The sequence below is a fragment of the Drosophila elegans genome, unplaced genomic scaffold (genome assembly GCF_018152505.1).
Source record: "Drosophila elegans isolate 14027-0461.03 unplaced genomic scaffold, ASM1815250v1 contig_536, whole genome shotgun sequence".
NCBI classification, from domain to species: domain Eukaryota; kingdom Metazoa; phylum Arthropoda; class Insecta; order Diptera; family Drosophilidae; genus Drosophila; species Drosophila elegans.
Window position 1 is genome coordinate 871,255 of NW_024545919.1, and position 21,426 is coordinate 892,680.

At 35.2% G+C, this 21,426-nt stretch overlaps 1 protein-coding gene across 5 annotated transcripts in view; it reads right to left on the bottom strand.

The window, feature by feature from the left end:
* The window catches only part of LOC108140390 (laccase-5), a 65,219-nt gene that overhangs the window by 5,964 nt on the left and 37,829 nt on the right, over positions 1-21,426 (bottom strand). For 2 of the 5 annotated variants that reach the window (XM_017263134.2, XM_017263118.2), the window contains exon 4: positions 7,807-7,991. In XM_017263134.2, the coding sequence (XP_017118623.1) occupies positions 7,807-7,991 (185 nt within the window). Of the gene's footprint in view, positions 1-26; positions 258-3,030; positions 3,244-3,296; positions 3,493-7,806; positions 7,992-21,426 lie in introns of those variants that run through there. The other 3 variants (XM_017263101.2, XM_017263126.2, XM_017263109.2) reach the window with 3 other exon arrangements.

Here is a 21,426-nt window from a genome sequence, read left to right on the forward strand (position 1 = left end):
AATAAATTTATAACATTTATTATTACCCGGATTGTCAGCTCTAAAACGTAGCACAACATATCCATTATTAGGTACTGCAATCGTATCCTTAGTCGGTGGCAAGTTATACTGTCGGTGTAATAGTCCACGCCTATCTAGGTCTAATGCGTGCTTTAAATTAATCTTCTTCACGGACGAATCCGGTGATCGACCAATACCAATGACGCTAAACCCGTATCCGTGCAAATGGAAAGGGTGCGACAAGTTAGGCTGTTGAACTGCATAAAGAAAAATTATTGAGTACAATTTTTAATTTTAGATATAATTTTTAGAGATGTATGTTTGTTATGTACTTTTCACCAACTGTCACAAAGTGGTTCTCTCTGGCTTAACTTACTTACAACTAAAGGACTTTTAGCTTGAAGACCCATCAGTTAATACGTTGATACGGGGTACGTCCGTATGAACTTATTGATATTGGTAATAATTAGTAGAGCTGCGAAAAAATCGATTGTCTGTGCATCGATTCTTTTCGATCTTTTAATGAAAAAATTCGATTTAATTATTTAAATTGAAAAAAGTTATGATAAAATATTTTGCATACTTTATAAAGAAAGTTGAGATCCAGTTAATATTCCTTCAAAACATAAAAAAAGGAAGCAAACTTCGGCAAGCCAAAGTTCATATATTGCAAAAATTCTTGAAAACATTAAAAATATGATGATCTGCACCTTAATAATTCGATAGTTCCTATGGCAGCCATATGATTTCGTTTTCCTATTTTAATAAAATAAAAAGCCTATTTCTAAACTATCAAATTATTACTAAATCAAAAAGAATTAAAAAAAAATTACAAAATAGTAAAGTTAATTTTTTTTTAATTTAATTTTTTTTTATAATTCTTTTGTTTTTATGGGAGCTTTATGCTAGAGTAGTGATGAAATTTCAACCGTAATGTTTTCAAGAATATTTAGTTTTTGCAAAAACTGCTAGGTTATATGAACTTCGGCTTGCCAAAGAATTTCTTTTCTTCTTTCAACTATTTTTCCGGTTTTTTATACGGAAGCTTTATGCTATAGTCGTTCGATAGAGCTCGTTCCGACTTATGTACTACCTTCAAAAGGAAGACATATTTTAGGAAAGTTTCAAGAAGATAGCTTTAAAAGTGAGTTTTCTAGACAGTCGGACTGACGGACGGACAGAGAAACACGGATAGATAAACTCTCCTAGAGATGCTGATCAAGAATAAATGTACTTTATAAGGTCGGAAATGTCTCCTTCAAACTTCTGACTGAAATAATAATACCCTTTGCAGAGATATACAAAATCAGGGGACAAGTGACAAGTTTTTTTCTTAAATAAAAAGCAATTTTATAAAAAATGGGATATTGGTTGCGGTGCTTAAATCGAAATTGACATATTTGCAAATATTAGAGTTCCTTTAAAAGGCTGATAATATTTATTGAATTAACCATTTTAAATTTATATTTTTCTGTACAACATACTGGATCAGTTCATAAGATAATTACTCTTAAAATATTTCTAAACTATCAAATTATTACTAAATCAAAACGAATTAAAAAAAAATTACAAAATAGTAAAGTTAATTTTTTTTTAATTTAATTTTTTTTAATAATTCTTTTGTTTTTATGGGAGCTTTATGCTAGAGTAGTGATGAAATTTCAACCGTAATTCTGAAGTATTTAACCATTACTATATATCGAAGAACAAAAAAATAATTGTAAAACAGCAAAGTTATAATATACTATATACTATATACTATATACTACCTGCAATAGAAAGACAACTTTTGGGAAAGTTTCACTCAGATATGTAGCTTTAAAAGTGAGAGACTAGTTTGCATAGAAACGTACGGTCAGACGGACATGGCTAGATCTGGTGATGCTGATGAAGAATATATATACTTCATAGGGTCGGAAATGTCTCCTTCACTGCGTTACAACCTTCTGACTGAAATAAATCCCTGTCTAAAGTTAATCTGTCAACCATTTTCGGCTTTTCATAACGTAAAAATATCAAGAATTACATTTTAAAGGCTCTGATGTTTTTCTTAGCAAAAAATGGTCTGTCGACCGTTTTCGGATTTTCTGTACGGAATAATGAAGCCTGGGAAAAACAATAACATACATATGTTTAAAAAAAAACATCGATTACTTCAAAACCAAATCGATATTTCCCCGAAACCAAAAGAATCGATAGTGTCGATCTTGACATCGATTTTTTCGCAGCTCTACTTAATAGAGCTAGAGAGTTGGATTCTGATAGTCAAGTAGAGCTGGAAAACTATCAATGGTAATCCCATTTACTTTCGATGTTTTGGGAGCGAAAATTCGATACAATGGATAATTTCGTTAATTTGTACGGTTCTCTATACAAATTAAAATTATAAGCAATCTCGAATGTATATTTCATATTTTATATATATTTTTTGAAATAGTACTTAAAATCTGCATTTAATTTTGTTTGATTAAGTGGTTTAATTAAACATTTTTTAAATTTTAATTTAAAGCCCAGTGTTCCAGATTCCACCGTTCCTCGACCGACGCTTACTAACCGACGCTAATTTGACGCACATAAAATTTTGCCCATTCATTGGAGTTTCCGTCAAAACGGACTAAAATAACGAGGCTAATTTAATGATTTTTAAAAACATTTTAAAATCTTTTTTCATTTTAAATAAGGAAAATATCCGAGAAAAACAAAAACATATATATTTTTACGACTAGGCAGCCTGACAAATGATTAATTTTTCTTTCGTATATAAATAAAAAAATAACCGTAGTAGCTAGAAAATAATAGTACAATGGCCTAAAAAAAGTTATGGTGGGCGCTAACAAAGCATATGTAAAATACAAACACTGCTAAGAAATAATTTTTAGCATATAAAGGTAAAAACTGAAAATTTTTAAACGTTAAAATAAATAGTTGTCTCTTCCTGTATTCAATGAATCCGTCAATAAATGAGGCCAACACGTATAACTAGAGTTTACTGATCTATGCATGTAATAACAAATAGAAAACAATTCTTACCTTCATCAACTAAAACTACTTCCACAATTGCATTAAGTGGGATGTCAATTTTATGAGTGCACATACAGTTTGGTCCACAATCCGCAGGACGATTGTCTCCATTACAAAATTGTTCTGGATTAATATCATTATACTGGGATGTCAGTGGCGCTGGTGCCGAAAGGTACGAAATTTCATCGATAAGTGAAATTACATGGTCGCCGGTGGGTGCCACTGCAATATTTTGGATCAACGATTTAATATAAAAACTGCTTTACATTACATACCTAAAAATCTGTTATACGTGTTCGGTTGGAAAAGATCTTCAGCTCGATATACAAAGAAACGGAATGGTAGGAAAATCTTAACATCTGGCTTCTCTGACAAAATACCACGATCAATCTCAAGAGCGTTTTTTAGTTGGCTCACGCAAATGGCATCGTTCCGTTGACGGTTGCATTGGGCGTCCAAAGGATTCATGACCTTTTTTATATTTCAGTACGTTTTTGTCGGTCGTAAAACAAAATCATATTTTGTGTTTTTTATTTACAGGTGCGATCAAACAAAGTTTATGTGATTTGGGTTGTAGTGATAATGTACATATTGGGATTTAGAAAAATACAGATTAGCTTACACAATATATTAATATAGTTATTAGAATATGTATTTCGTCAAACATCACTGTTGCGGGGTGTACGGATTGATTGGTATGTACAAAGTGATCAGAAAAGTAATTCTAAAGCCGTTTACCTTTTTAAAATCGTTCTTACACCAAGTTTAGAACCAGAATTTAAAGCCTACATGTGCTGTTTAAAATAAGTCCTTATATTTATATGCAAAACCCACAATAAATAGTTAGCTTTTTAAAAATGGTCGGACTAAAAAATGGTTTAATACTTTTCGGATGTCACATAAATCTTTCCAACCACATTTTAGCAAAAAATTACAAAAACAGTCTTTTTCATTCCTATTTTCTCACTGATAAAACCAAAACGAATCAGGAGCCCCCGACTACTCTCCTCCACAATAATCCATAACTCTGTCTCTCAATTACATTATATAATTATAATATATTTATTTATTATAATTTTCGAGGGCTTTTCAGTTGGGATTAGAGCTAACCGTGCTAAAAACTGTCAGATTTTTTCGGACGTCAAAGTGCGAGTAGCAATCGCTTCTAATAAATTTGAGCACACAATATAAAAAACTGTTTTGCTATTTAAGTTTCTGAAATCGTTTAAACAGACGAATGGCCGCCAGACAGACGGAATTTGTAACGATTAGAGTACATTCTTTAACTCGTTGGTTAAAGAGAATAAACACGACACCAATCAATTATATTATGTTAACATTCGTTTTTTTAAAGTACATCTGCAACTTATGAAATTTGAAATGATGAAATTTATTTTTTTGATCTGTGCACCGAAAAGCTAGACGACATACAAGGAGCGCAAAAAATATTCATGTTTTGAGGGAATCTAACAAGAATAAGTGTATCAGGAAGTGGTGGCCACCATTTCATCCATCAAAGGTAAGTTGGACTCCCGACTGATCAAGTATGGTCAATTTCCCTTAGATGTCATTGTCTGGGTCTAGAACCCTCCCCTCCTCCTTCGATATCTTGAGTCAAAACTGTTTAAGTTATGCGTTGCTATTAATTTTATTGTTAGGGAAGTTCTTTTCACGTTCTATTCATTTTCTGTGGCTGTTTTAATGGGTAGCAACAAATTATTCGATGCAAAATCTAGAAACCTTTATATTTTGTAATATGGTATTGACAAATTTAGCTTATATTTTTTTTCTTTATATATTTAATGTTTGGGTACTTTTTTGCCCAAGCTTAAGTGATAATAGCAATATTTGTTGAACAAGTCCGCGGTTAATTTAATTGGTTGTTTTGTTTTGCCAAAAATTAAAGGAAAATATCGAAACGTTTTTATTGGACAATAGATGCCCGTTACTCAGTTAACCAGTTTCAAAATAAATATGCCCCAAGAAAGCATTCGAGCTAAAGGAGGCGCCATCTGCTGAACTGCATGTTCAATACTACAAGCTAAGAGCAAGCAGCGCTTAAAATTTTCAAAAAATCAAAAATTTGCTTATGTGCTTTAGTTGATGTTGTTGATGATGTTGTCTGAGTTTAGAACATAGGTTATTTCTGGCTTCTAGATCTGGGGACGGACAGACATAAGGACATGTTTAGATCGCCACCACTGTGAATATTTGTTTTTATAGTTTTTTTTAGTTCTTCGAGAAATAGGAATGGTTAAAATTTCCAGAATTACGGTTTAAATTATATTAAAATCGCCCAACATGAAAACCATCAAAAAAAAAACAAATGAAAAAAATATAACTTTTCTATTATTAACCTATTTAAAAAAATTTTTTTTGACATAGTAATGTTTTGATAATTTAAAATAAAACTTTCCATTTTATTAAAATAAAAAATAAAAAAAAATAACAATAAAACGGCTAAAACGCTGCCAAAGAAATAAGTTCTGAAGAATATTTCAATTTTCTAATAGCTGCAAATGTAAATAAACTTTAGTTTTCCGAAGTTCGCTTCTTTTCTTGTTTTAGCATAAATTAATATCAAATATCTCAAAAAGTTATGTAGAAGCAGTGTTGGGGTGTTACTGGATAATTTTACCTATGTACAATTTTTTGGTACCTTAACACTTCTTCTCTGTTACGAATTAAATGCGTAATTCTGAATAATTAAACCGTAAATTATTTTTTTTTAATATTTTGTTCATTTCTATAAGATTCTTATAGCTCATCATATCATATAGCCCTCCGATTTGAATCATATTTTGTCCGTCATTCCTAAATAACTAACAATTAATAAATGTCGAAGAACTAAAAACATTAAGAAAGAGAAAAGTTATAACTTGGTTGCGTTTTTCCCCGATTGTTTCTATGGGAATTATATGATATAGTCGTCTTATAGTATATATATATATATATATATACTACCTGCAACTTTTGTGAAAGTTTCATAAGCTTTAAAACTGAGAGACTAGTTTGCGAGGAAACGGTCGGACGGACGAGCGGACGGACGGACAGACAGACGGGCATGGCTAGATCGACTTTTCTAGAGATAGTGATCAAGAATATATAAACTTGTAGGGTCGGAAATGTGTCCTTCACTGTTTTGCAAACTTCTGGCTGAACTTATAATACCCTCTGCAAGGGTATAATAACACCAAACAATGATTAAATTTGACTTTTATACGTTTCTGATAAAAAACAATAAGATTGCGAGGATTTTGCGCGGAATTTTTCGTCCGTTCCTATGTCAGCGATGATGATTTGAATATCCAATTTTTTTTATAACTAGATGTGTTTTGGCATACATCTGAACATTCGTATAAGCATAAAAATAACGAAGTTATATTTTTTAAAAATATTTTTTTACTGTTCTAGTAATACATAATATAGTCGTCTGATCCGGCTCGTTCAGACTAATATATTACTTGCAATATAGAGAAACCTTTTTAGGAAAGATTTATACATAGTGACGACCGTCTGGTCAAAAAATTAAGTAGACATAAAAACAAAAAAAAAACATAAGTAACATTATTTTAATTGCAAATTAAGGTTTTTAAAAGACACTCTCCGTTACTCGTAGGGGAAAGGTATATATTGTACTTATTGACAATTTGTACCAGGTGGAAGGAAGAGTTTCCGAACCTATAAAGTATATATATTCTTGATCAGGATCAATAGCCCAGCTGATCTAGGCATGTCCGTCTGTCTGTCTAACTGCGCGTTCATATTAATGTCTAGATGGAGATGGAAACTACAAAAGCTAGATTTGACACGAAGATTAAAGGCTTGTTTAATTTAAATTGTGGCCTCGCCCAACTCCCACAAATCGCGAAAAGCTGTCACGGCATGTGGCATTGTAGAGTTATAAAGCTGTATACGTTTAATTGGGTTACTATCTATCGCTTATAAAACAACTTACCAAACCGGACTTATTCTAGAAGTTATGAGCATAAATTTAAGTTTTCTGGCAGATGGGGACTCTGTTATATTGCCTGAGTAACGGATATTTTATAGTCTGGCAGCTCGACTATAACGTTTCTTCTTGTTCTGTACAATTATTGTTATTGTAAGTAAGAACTATTTACTAATATTGCCATTGGTGTCGATTTAAAAATACTGGAAATCGGAAATTTTTTGGTTTAACAGTTTAATCATTGTCGCAAATGTTTGGGAACGATAGTTTTTGGCACTGTATTACAAAGCTTAAAATTAACTTGTTCCCTCGCAATCTCGATAAGTTTTAACAACTTGATTATTTGTTGAGTTATTTTAGTTTTTCTTTAAAAGCACCGAAAAAAGGTCATTCTATTCCTGGTTCTACCTGCGTATGGGTTGTATCCCCATTGATCGGGCTGAGTATCATAGTTATTTTAACGCTCATAATCCAGATTGGCTCACTGGTGAAACATGCTTTTACGCTAAAGCCTCGTCCTACCAAGTTGCCAACTTACCCCGCTTTTCAACGGGCTTTAGACTCGTATTGGTGTTACCCCCTTAAATCGCGCAGAATAAACTACTAATTTTAAAAGTGGTATTGATTGCTAAGAAAATCCTATGTTAACATAATGAATCGACTTTGTTGGTGTGTATGTTGCTTTGATGACATTCTGTACGTTTTGATTTTATACAGCAAGTAAAAAAATTGTAAATTAATTTTTGGTTTAACTGTTGAATCTTTTTTAAAAAACTGATATATATTTTTTTAAAAATACTTTTCGTGAAATTTTTAGCCGAAATGATACTTACCACACCTTGCGGTATTCCAACATCGTATGTTGGCGCAACAGAAGTAGGTTGATAAGGGCCACGAGCGTACCGCAAAATAGCCAGTTGTTGAGCTCGCCGAATACCACACTCACCAAGCCCACGTAGTTGGATCCAATATGCACCAACAGGTTGATTCGCCGTTATAACGAAATCATAGCGCTCACCTAAAATGTAAGGTATTGTTATGTAACAGTTTACAAAGAAAATTAATTATAAAAAATTAACTATTTTTTCAACATGTTTATTTTCACAGAATATTAAAAAAACTTGAGAATGTTTAAAAATCTGAGCCATATATCTGTACGTGGGTAATTTTCAACTCTGTGTGGACTCGGAGAACTTGTCGTTTTGTAGGGCAGAAAATCATGTCACTATGTTCCCGAAACCATATCATATATTGAGAAACAGACTGGACAGGTGTATGGAATTGTGACAGGTGGCACGCTGGGTGAATAAATTCCTTTGCTAGAGCGGGCTAAATGAGAACATGCCGATGGTTTAATCATTTTTCGTCACAAAATTTGCTACCTTCTAGTATGGTAGGTTACTTCGTTAAAAGGTGTTTTTATATGACGTACAGTTTTTTGAATTCGAAAAAATTAGTTATGTGTATTTTGCAAAGGTCTCCTAAATACATATAGTTACAGACTTCAAAGCAGCCATTGAAGGAATAGAGGATACAAAGCAGAGCGGTCCTTCCAAAGGAAAGTTAGCATCCAGGCTACACAACTTTAATCACACTAAAATACCAAACCAAAAGGAAACATTTATTTTAAGCATAGCAGAAATCACCGAGAAACTAGTTAAAAAGTAACCAATAACATTATTATAGCACAAGCACAACGGCATGACGACTAAAAATTGTACGTAATGCACGTAAGGAGCAATTTATGTGGCTGCACGACCGGTATAAATTTGTGCGCCCGAACAGGGACCTACCTACATTAAGCATTAAAATATATGAAAATATGCAAAATCCAAGGTCTAATTATCACCATTGGGATACTCATCATTGCACTCAAATCAAGCCTGGAGTTCATAACACCCCTATGAGCAGATTTTAACAGCTCATCGTCTGACTGCCAGCTGACGGCAGAGTGTGAATTGCAACATTGAAATACATCAGCGCTGCATAATACAACATGAAGTCAGTTTTTGTCTTGTATATTTGGCTCGAAGGTTAGCTTTTGAAATTTCATTATTATGAGCAATTGGGAAAAAGGGCGCATTGACTTTGCGAGCCGTAGAGCCGAGAGGATAGGTCATACATACTAATACATACACAAAGAGACCAAAGAACGCACGTGCAAAACTTTTTACATTGTATTATTTTTGGAGTTCAAGGTGTTTCTCAGTTATCTTTGGACCGCTTTCGACATGGGTAACAAAAAAGATTCGCAAGGGCTTGAGATTTAAAACATTTGAGTGAGTTTACGCGCTTCGGTTGAGAGAAATATTAATTATGTAAAGAACACCAGTCCCTTGATGTGGGCGTCTAAATTGGAAGTTCCATAAAGTTTGATTGTAGCTAATTTTTCACAGTTTTGTAAAATACAAAACCGAATTCATCAGCAAAACGACGATAATAGTGATTTGGTGATTAAGAATTGGTGGAGACTTAGACTAGTCAAGGCAAATATATTAGGTTTCCTTACGCCTGTTCGGCAGTCGGGTCACCAAATGACAGTGTCGCGTCAAAAAATGTTGCCCAAGGTACGATTTCCAGAATCTTCCGGGAAGTTCTCTGAATGGAGAAGTTGGTACCTTAATGTTAATTGATGCAGATAATGATGTGGAAGACGTGAACAAATTCATCATATAAAATTCACTTCGCTAAGGTCTATTGAATGCTTAGAGCTTTCGACAGCCAACTATAAAAAGATCCTTCATCTACTTCAGAAGCGCAAAGAAAAAAATAGGAAAGGAGAACTAGGCAACAGCCTAGCTGTTTAGGAACTAAGGAAAAAATCGTTAACCAGTGAAGGCAGATTTGAAAAGGTCTATTTTGACGGCCTTTGTAGCCCAATCCGATAGTAAGATTTGCCAAAGTTGTTCAGGGAAACATAACTTAAGCGCTTGTCCAAAAGGTGTGTCTTTTACTCATCAGCAAAGATAAGATGTAGTTAAACGATTTAACTTATGCCTGGTGTGTGTTTCAGTAAACGCCACCGCACAAGGAATTGCCATTGGGTCATATTACATAAAAACCCATATTTTTAGCTTAAATATTTAAACTAAATTTAATTTAAATTATTTAATATTTAGCCCAGCGCTACAAGCATATGCTGATTGTTAAGGCACTGTTCATTATAATATGAAAAAATTAAATAAAAACATTAATGACTAAAGACTAACAGCTATAAACTATCTTATTTTAAAGAATTGTATAGTATTTTAATGTAGATGTTTATTTTTCTAATAATATTTGTTATTTGTAAATTTCTTTTAATTTAACTTGTAGCCGATTACATTTTATGTATTCCGTTATCTTAATTACCAAATTATGGACTTCAATTAAAGAAATAATAAAACTAGGCCTATATTTCAACTTTTAAGGTTATGTTGTGGCAAATTTGTAGGTAACTGTTACCTCAAATTTAGTTTATTACAGAATTCTAAAAATATAATGCAGTAATGAACTTTAAGTTGGGTTGCGACAAGTAGTTCCTCGTTGGACAGCTAGTGCTCTATATGAGCGCATGGGTTGTAGCCTAATTCTTGTGCGGAGGGTCAAAGTTGGAATCTCAGTGGACGACAAACAAAAATTAAAGTTTTTCAGAGGGATAAGCCGAAGCTTATATACCCTTCCAGGTATTGCAAAAAAGGAAAAATTCTTGAACATATTTAAGTTTGATTTATTTGCGTTTATGTTTAAAAACATTGAAGCTATGATGATTATCAGCTCAGTTATTCGATCGTTCATATGGCAGCTATATGATATCGTTTTCCGATTTGAATAACATTAAAAGCGTAATTCTGAGCTATGAAATCATTAATAAGTCAAAAAGAATTTTAAAAAAAAATTTAAATGGAGAATTATTTTTTGTTATTTACTTTTTTTTTATTTTGATTATGTTATTGATTATTTTTATTTCCATGGAAGCTATATGATATAGTCGTCCTATTTTGAACAAAATTAAAATTAATTAATTAAAATTAGCAATAGCTTTTTGTTGTATTTAAAATAAAGACATTTTAAAAAACTTTGTTCGTGTCAAACTTTTGAAGACTAAAAATTGCAGTTGCTGATTTAGTATATAATCTGTTAAAACTACCTGTCGGAACTTATCCATTAAGTGAACGTAATCGTTGATATTTAATAATTTATAATCGGTCAAAAGCTTGAAATTCGAGATATTTGTGCTCCTCGGCTCAGTGCTGTTAATAATCTGGTGCAGTTGTCCGACATACTTTTTCTAGACGACTGGACTTTCGTGACTTAACTTTGCAAGCATTACAACTAGGTTATGTATTCATTCTACCTGCCTATTCCCCGCATGGTACATCTGTATCTATTAGTAAATGCTGTATGTTGTGGGACTTGTAACACTCTTTGAATGCGGAAAAAGTAAAATCAGTACCTCTATCTGGCACAATGCGGCAAGGATTTCCAAAATGTACACCTTACTTTTCAAGGCAGTTCAATACATCGCCGACACCAGTTCTACTGGTTGGATCGATCCAAAAATACTTCGAAAAGAATGTGATTGTAGCGCTTGGACGTGATGGATATGGTACGCTACTATGAAGGATAAATTTCCTTTATGAGTGTCAGTCAGAAATTCCTCTTGCTTGCCCGGTTTAGCATTTGCGATTATGCATCAAATGCAACCTCCGCCGATTCGCACCGTTTTCTCTTTAAATTTGCGTATGAAATATGAAATATATGAAATATGAGATCTTGCGTCCTTTTTGCAGAAAGGTATACATTGAATCCCCTCTCAGTAGATCCGACAAAGTTCTGGCAATGGATGCGAACCCGTTTGTAAACTTTCTGAAACATGAAACCAGGCCAAGGAAACGCTGAATACCTATACCTGGTATAGAAAATTCTTTTACAGTTTGAATCTTTTCATGTGCTGAAATAATGGTTCCACTATGAATGATGTACCCTACGAACTGTACTTTTTTGTTCAATACTTGGCACTTTCTCAAATTGATGCGTCATAATATATGTGTATTTTCGAGAGCCTGGTTCGATTGGAACGTGGAAGAATCCGTTTGTGAGATCCAAAGTGGTGAACATCTTGCACTCCTGCAGCTTGTCGAGCACAGTCTCCATATGAGCCGTCGGGAAACTGTCCTAAATTATCTTTTCATTGAGCTTTCGGTAGTCACAGCACAATCGCTTATTTTCGTTTATCTTAGACACAAAAACTACCGAAGATGCATTATCAGAGTAGCTGGGTTGGATAATTTTATCAGCAAGCCACTACTTAACTTGCTCGTCAACTGTTTTTGTCACAAGATGGTAAACGACGCGAATGATGATATACGGTTGGTTTGTTCAGGAATATTTTCATCAACTTACCCTTGAACCCCAAGCTTCTGATTGATCGGATACTGTCAACTGTGCTGCACACATGCCTTAAACCCCTGTTAGAAATCCTTTTCGTAACTGGTTAGCTTTTCTTTCATATCCACTATCTCAAGAAAAGTTCTACCAAGTATAGTATCGAAGCCCATGTCTTCATCCAGAACAACGTGAACTCCACTATCATTTGCTTATTTTCTATCTCGACGGGTAGTTCGATGCTTCCAAAAGTCAGCTTTGGCCAAATCTCGTCAAACATTTTTCCGGTAAGAATTTCGCTGCCAAGTTTCTGCGAATCAGGCACAGATGTGCACCCGTGTCAACGAAGGAATGCTTAATTGTTTTTAGTTCAGACCAGAAGCTGTGAACTCGCTTTTTGGTTGCTCTCCTGTTTGACCTCGTCAGACTACAGCTCGACCTCGACTTTGTTTGTGCAGCTCCATGATCTGACTGCCCACAACGAAAGCAATTATTCTTGCCTTTTTCTAGCAATATTTCTTCATGTGGAACGGATCAGGGCACTTAAAGCACTTACCCACGAAATGCTCGGCTACTTTTTTCTGCTTAGTTTTGTAAGGTATCTTGTATGTGCTGCGGACCTTCTTATATACTTCGATCTGCTTCTTAAGATCCTTTACTGTTTTGGCTTGCTACAACACAATATTTCGCAATGTTCGACATACACTGTTCGCCAACATCTATCGCGCTTAATTATGTTGCACTTTATGTTGGGGTCAATCCTGGACGAGGCCCAAGTTTTAGGAATCGTAAGATTCACAGTTATATTGTTTTTATTGAAATTAGTTTAACATAAGAGTGCTTAAATTAGTTTTACAAAATCGGTATTTTCTCTTTCAATGCTATGAGTCGACTCCTCGCTTACTTGCGCAGGTTTCGACGGTCTTAAAGTATCGAGTAAACTATAAGCCATTTTAAATGGCGAACTAATAAGGTGTTATGACATAAGTCAACCCACTTTCTGTCTTCCGTGATGAAAGCCCGCCTGATTCAAATCCCACATCAAGATCTATATCATTTTTATTAGTTAAACCAGATAATTTTCCGACGCAAGGCGACGTGCTGGTTTTCCCTGTGGTCCACTTATTTGGCAGAATCGGGCTTCACATTTTCTACTTGTGTTTTACTTGACATCATTCCAAGTTAAATCGGTATCTGTATGTTTAATTTCTTTCTCGTTTTCTTCTTGATAACTTAAAATTGGTTTTAAATTGTTCGGGAAGAGCACCTAGTTTTTCGCGCGGCATGGCTGGCACATGTAGAGCCCAGTGAAATTCCGAAATATTGGATTCCATTTCTCTGACAAAAAAACGTTTCCATGTCTAACACTCTTGTGGTTTTTAATGTTCAGCGGATTGCAGCACATAAAGGGTCAAACCATTTTTAATGATTTTTAATCACATCCTCACTGATTGATGCTTTGGCGCCACTCCAAGCGGAGTTAAAAACGGACGGGTAAAGGCAACTTTGTGACGTAGCATGAGGTTGAATAGTCGTGACGAACGCACTTTCAACATACAAAATAACAAATTATGTTATGAGTAAGCAATTGACTAAATAAATACATTTTGATACAATGAGATAAAAAATGCGTGTGTAGGCAAAATACCGAATGGAAACATTTAGATAAGTTTTTTTATTAAGCTTATTGCTTATTTATTTTTAGTCACAACATTTTATATCAGTCAATTTGTATGTTGAAATTTGTTTGATGTGAAGATCATGCCCTGCATGAGTATATTCAATTTATATAAATCGTAGTGTGCCCAGAAATTTCAAACTTATATACCCCAAACAATAAATTCATTTAACTGAGTTCTTGTTGTATTGAATTTCATATTCATAGAACTGGGCATTCAAATTCATTTATTCTGTAATTGCAACAGCTTAAATGCACTCATGCAGGGCTCTAATTAAAATATACATTACATACATTACGATATTTTTCAAGAGGAAGGAGATGTAGTATTAACATAGTATAACATTGTAGCGACTTAAAGACTACTGAACGAGTCCTTTATCTTTTACAGTGTAATTACATAAACACAAAGTCCCAACCATAAACTTAAGTTGTCAGTGGTTAAGTAAATTGCGAGTGTTAGCATATTCCCATTGATTGACGAAATTTACATTAGATGCACTAATAGACACCTTATCTCGAGCCCTCGCCCTTATTAGCCTAATGTGAACATAGACTTACATATTGCTTTTCGGGCAGCGCAGCTCCCAGACTCTGAGACTCTACTAACTGTGAAAAAATAAAGAATATACTTATAATTATCATTTATTGTTTGGGAACCTTTTTGTCTACATTACAACAACAATGATTACGGTTTGTAACATTGACGCATTAAACGCTTTTGGGAGCTGGAAGATGTCAACCATGAATTTCATCAGAAACTAAATGACGACGAAGTTAAACAACACCTTTTGAAAACACAAACTCGGCACTCAAAGGGGCGTTACATCGTCGAACTACGGTTCAAAAACCCCAACGAGCAGTTTTCGGATACACTACAGTAAGCACTCGCAAGATTCAAGGATGTAGAACGAGGCCTAAAGCAGAATCGCGGACTGCACTCACAGCATGTGCACTTTAAGCGTGACTATCTTAATTTAGGTCACATGCCAGAAGATATTGACAAAAAGCCAAATTTTTACTTGTTACTTGCCATATCATCCAGTGTTCACCCAAAACTTGGGGGTAGTATGACGGCTAATTTAACAATATTAAATTCCTTGAATGACACATTGGAACCAGTAACTTATTCTCGATTTGTATACGCTTTAGAATGTTCGAATTCGTTTTTTTCTGCAGATATAGTCAAAATATATCGACAAATGAATCAGAGAGAAAAGTAAGTACACCTGTCAAGCACTATAGGCTTTCCACTGTAACATATAGCACATTCAGCCAACGATTCATGGTACTGACACTGCTGCAAAAACTATTAAAAGAAGATTTTTATGAGGACGACGTACTGACAGGAGCATACACAGAGGAAGTGCTCGTTCGTTATCAAAATGAGTCTCAACTCTCTAGGCAAAGGATTCAATTCATCAGAAAAGGCGCTTGACATTCTTAGGGATCCAGAAAAAGAATCTTTATGATTCAAGGTTTGCCGTTTAACAAATTCAAACAACACCATTCGGCAAGTGCTGTCGGATTTGATAAGTTCCTTTGACCCGCTGGGTGTTCTATTTCCAGTTGGCATCAACGAAAATATAGCTGACTGCGCAACAAGAGGCATGCGGCATGCTTGCTGAAGAGCTTTTTCATTTCGATCTGTGTGGGATGCGTCAACCATCTTTGTTTATGTTTTGAAGAGCTACAGCTGTTAAGATCAACTGAAATTGGAAGGTAGAAGGTTGATGTGCTCTGTGGAAACCGGAGTTTCACATTTGTTGAAAATTCCAACGGCTTTTCAGGGATGGACTGCGTGGAAAGAGGGTTGGACCGCAGAAACATCGGCTAAACATCGCATAAATTTGTTCGTCAAAGTCCGTCAAATTTTAACGGCGGAAGTTTTTGTAACGGCAAAACCTTATGGACCATCCTTTCAACGGATGGTGGAAGGTGGATAGATCTCTGTGGAAATACCCTATAACAGGGTTGTAAAACAAAATTTTTTTTAGTTTAAATATTAAAAAATATGATATGTTCCTGATCAGCATCACCAGGAGAGTCTATCTAGCCATGTCAGTCTATCCGTCTCTTCGTCCGTCCTTTATTCCGTTCATCCGTCCGTACGCAAAAGTGCCCCTCTTTATTCCAGCAGTATTTAGGAAACTTTACCAAAACTCTTAACTTTTGTAGGTAGTACAAAAAAAAATTTTAATACCCCTGAAAAGGGTATATTAATTTCAGCTAAGAGTTTGCAACGCAGTGATGAAAATGTATTATTTTTATCAGCATAACTTAGACGAGTTGATATAGCTATGTCCGTGTGCCTATCTGTCCGTATGTTTCAGCTTGTAAGTTCAGTTTTATTTTTAGACAGATACATTTTCAGCTGTCATAGTAAAGGGCAAAATTGTTCAATTTCGCTGTTTTTTTTCAATTTGAGCTTAATTTCTTGTTTTGTATAGTATTTCGAACCTATCTCATGAGTTTGATCAAAATGTTTACTATACCCTATTGTTGCCATAATTTTTGTCTTACTGAAAATACGGTTCTATGCCGATTATTAGGTATGACACTGCATTGTTGGCCTCATTCATTGCTCATTTATTGTTTTAACTATACGATTTTACGTAAGTGCTAGCAAGACAACCTATGACGATTCCAATGAGCAATGAATGATGAAAATTGTCAGAACCGATACCCGATAGTAAAAATATGAACCGGATTTTGGTAGAAAAATAAAATTCGAAGAAATACCACCGGGGCCGATACATCAATGAGCTCATTGATTGGAGTTAACGACAAAACCGGAATGAAAAAGCGAGGCTTGAATGTATACGAAATATTTTTTACCAGTTAAAGTAAACAATTGAAAAACTTTAAACTTTTAAATTAGTGGGATAAACACAATATTATAAACAAAGCAATAAAGTTTGAATTTAACGTTAAAAAGGCAGTGTGACCGTGAACTTATTACCAAAAAAATTTAAAGCAGCATCCATATAGTTGTCTCTGTCTCTCAGCTTCAATGAATCCGCCAATAAATGAGGCAAAAAATGTAGTGTCATAAGTAGCTAGAGTCTTGAATCTTTTCAGATCGTTTTTATTTATACCCGTTATTCGTAGAGTTGAGAATGTTAAACGTTAAAAGGAAATATGTTTAAAGTTAGATGAGTGTGTAACCATATTAACTTTATATAGTATATTCTTGTCACTGTTGCCATGGTTGTCTGTCTGTCAGAGATTTGCAATTTAATATTCAGGTTTTAGTTATGGAGGAGTCATCTAAATTTGAGAAGATGAGAGGTATAGCTGGTACGCCCGGTCGAACAACGATCATCAGCCCCATGGTGGCAATTAGCAGTACCACCACTTAACTTCGTTGGCGAAAAAAACAAGGAATTCGAAATGCCTGTTCCAAGCTCCTGGACGAAATGTCAGCCGAAAACGCAAAGAAGTTACTCCGCCCCCGGTTTGCGATTCTGGGTGCTGAAGCAGAACAAATGGAACAGGATCTGGATGACGCTGACTCTATCAATGTCGATACAGGTGTCCGTGGTGGAGATGGTGTATCTGCAAAAACTAACAAAATCCCTGCTATTTGAGTACCGAATGTAAGCGATTCGGTCTTGTTGGAAAAATCTCTTGATCTCAGCATTGGCTCCACAAACTACAGCATTCGCACTTCCAAATTTGGTGTCTCCCGAATTTAAACGGCGGGTAGCTGTAAAAACACTGACAACGCTTAACTGCCAATTTCGGCACCATCGGCTAAAAGAGACAAGACCTACAGGGTAGTGCTTAAAGGAATCCACTCAAACGTACCGAAATCACAGATAGAACAGGGATTTACTTACAACGGCTTCGAGGTTCTAAACATATACTGCCCCATAAACGCCAATTGGAAGAACATTCAGGTGAACGAGGGCGATAACGAAGATATAATTAACTATAAAAGTAGAGAAAATTTGTTTTGTTAGCCTCAAGCAGGCTGCGATTGTAGCAGAGTCCCTAAAAATAACACAGCTTGGGAGAAAGAAATTGCTTGAATGTCAAAGATGCCAAATTTTTGGGCACTCTAAAAACTACTGTGTCCTTGACCCTGTTTGTGGTAAATGTAGTGGCACAAAGGAATGTCACACAGCGGAGATATATCTACCTCCAGGAGAATGATGGCTTCAATCAGAATTTGAATCCTTGCTGGACAGTTTTGGAGGCAAATTTATTGCTGGCGGAGACTCTAATGCCAAACATGCATGGTGGGGAAACTCACGAGCATGTAGCAGGGGTAAGCAGTTGCAAATGGGCATTACCAGGTACTTGCCACAGGTGAACCCACTTTTAACTCGTATAACCCCCTGATAACACCGACAGCGCTTGACTTTTTCATAACCAATGGATACGCTTCAGACAGGCTACAAGTAAGGACGCTCCATGATCTCCCCTCGGACCACACTCCATACTGCCATGCCACACCTGTGAAAAAACCACAGCGTACACGACTCCTGGTTAGAGGGGCTAATATAAACGCTTTCAAAGCCTACCTAGAGCAGCTGAACGAGGTAAACTTAGACATCCAGGAACCTTCTGACATTGACAACGCCATCAGCCTTTTCATGCGTATGATAAACCAGGCTGCTGAGATAGCTTCACCCAGAAATCGCCAAAATACGGAGACCCCTCCAGCTTCCTCCCAGAATTGTGACACTTCTCAATCTGAAGCGATGATTTCTATTCGACTATTCGCCTGAAAGCATACGTGAAACAGTTGAAGAGTTCTTGGAATCTCCATTCCAAATGAGCCTGTCTGCTAGCCCTGTCTCACTGACAGAGATGAAAAACTTTCACCAAACCAAACAAAACTCGCGGTGAAGACCTTTTGGACAACAGAACGATTCGACTGTTACCGGATCAGGCCTTGCAGTTCCTGGTGTCGCTATTCAACAGCGTACTAACTGTCGGATACTTTCCGAAAGCGTGGAAATCGGCGAATATAATTATGATCCCAAAACCTGGAAAATCGCCGATTGACGTGGACCCTTACAGGTCGATTAGTCTTCTACCATCCCTGGGAAAAATCATGGAAAGACTGATCCTGAACAGGCTGCTCACCTACGAGAATGTCACCAGTGCAATACCGGAATTCCAGTTTGGCTTTCGTCTTCAACATAGAACTCCAGATTGAATACACATATAATTCTAAATTTAGATGTGTTAACGAATATTTAATTTTTGCAATAGTTTCAAGGGTATATAAACTTCGGTTTGTCAACATTTGCTTTTTTTCTTATTAAATATTCACTGCACGAAAAGCGGCATAGAACCGTATTGTCAGTATGACAAATATTTGGCAAATATATAGAAATATGTTATTAATACTATAAAAACAATATAAACACTTAAATTACAAAAAAAAGGGAACAGCGAAATTTAAAAATTTTTCCCACAAGAGAAGATTGCAAATTCTTAAAGGCAAAATCTTTTGAACGGTATAGAAAAAGAAATGGAAACGGCTATATCAAATCGTCTAGTTATGCGGATCAAAAATATATTTTGATTTAATTTTTTGAATTTTATTCAATATTATAGCTCAGCGGTACAAGCATATGCTTATTCTAAAGGCACTTGTCATTATACATACTATACAAAAATTAAATATAAACATTATTGACTTAAGACTAACATATATAAACTATCTTATTTGAATTTATTATTTGTATTTCTACATTTTTTTTACTTTTTATACCCTTACAGAGGGTATTATAATTTCAGTCAGAAGTTTGCAACGCAGTAAAGGAGACATTTCCGACCCTATAGAGTATATATATTCTTCATCAGTATCACTAGGCGAGTCGATCTAGCCATGTCCGTCTGTCCGTCCGTCTGTTCGTCCGTTTCTACGCAAACTAGGCTCTCAGTTTTAAAGCTATCTGCATGAAACTTTCCCAAAAGATGTCTTTCTATTGCAGGTAGTATATAAGTCGGAACGAGCCGGATCGGACGACTATAGCATATAGCTCCCATAGAAACAATCGAAAAAATAAATAAAAAAAAAGTTTTCAAAAATATTTAATTCTTGCAATAGCTGCAAGGGTATATGAACTTCGGTTTGCCGAAGTTTGTTTCCTTTCTTGTTTTTTTAAATAGAGCTGCGCTCTTAATTGTTTTAAGTTAGTGTGATAGACTGTTCCAATATCGGATTGCATTGTCGTAGAGCTGCCTCTCCAAACAGAGAGATCGACTGCGAGGGAATATATAGTTATTAGTTCCTTGAGATATTGCAGGAATTAGCTTGCTGCTTAGACACATTGGTTCGTGGCTGGTCACAATTTTTTATAAGTTTATTGATTTATATTTAATCCATGAGTTTAAATTAAGGTCAAGGATCTTATTAGTCAGGTGTTATACGTGTTCAAATCTATTTAAATTAAAAACACCGAACAATTAAGTTAAATGCTAATGTTATTTTACTCATATCTCGCGAGCAATGACAAAATATTTCAGCACCGTACAAAAGTGTAGGAACGAGGATGGCTTTGGCGATTACCAGTTTTGTATCTACTGGCAGGAATTATTAAGTATCGGAAAGTTTACGTAGCACGCCATACGTTCGCCCGGTTGCTGTTCCTATGTGTTTGCTCCAAGACAATGTGTTACTGAATGTAATTCCCAAATTTACTGCGAGTTCTACGTATTCAATAGGTGTACTGTTTATAACTCAATTCTGTAGAGTTGAAGTAACAACGGGTCTATTGCCGATGACAATACATTTAGATTTTTTTGGGTTTATCCCCAAGTCATTTTATTTGGCCCTTTTCTTAATTACAGATAAAATTCTATTGCTTCTACTGACACACACACTTATTTCTTTAACTGGACTGCTAACATAGATTTAATGCATTTCACATTCGGACAGGACACTGGGTAAATCGTTTACATAGATTGCGAACAACAGGTGGCCTAGTACGGATATCTGTGGAGTTCCTCTTGACACATGCTTAAAATTGGAAATATAATTTCCCGCGGATACGGCTTGAAGTCTGTTGGACAAATCGGACCTGACTTGAAAATTTGAAAAAATTTCTTAGTTTAGTACTAAGAATGTTTTGATTTACAGAATCGAAGGCCTTGCTATGATCAAGAAGAGCCAGGAGAGTAACGTAATTTTTGTCGATTTTCTGGCGAATATCCTCTACAATGTCAGTTATGGCAGTGATACAACTTCTTCTTTTACGAAACCCTGACTGTTTATTGTGCAGTAAGGAATTGCTTTCTGGGAAACATTAAATCTGTACATACATAAAGTTTTCAATAAATAAAAGGTAGGATGGAAAAGAAGAAGAAGTTAAAGAAGAGTTAAAGATGAAGGTTATGTATCGCAAAACAAACTGTTGTCTTATTTTTAAAAATTTTAAGCTAATAT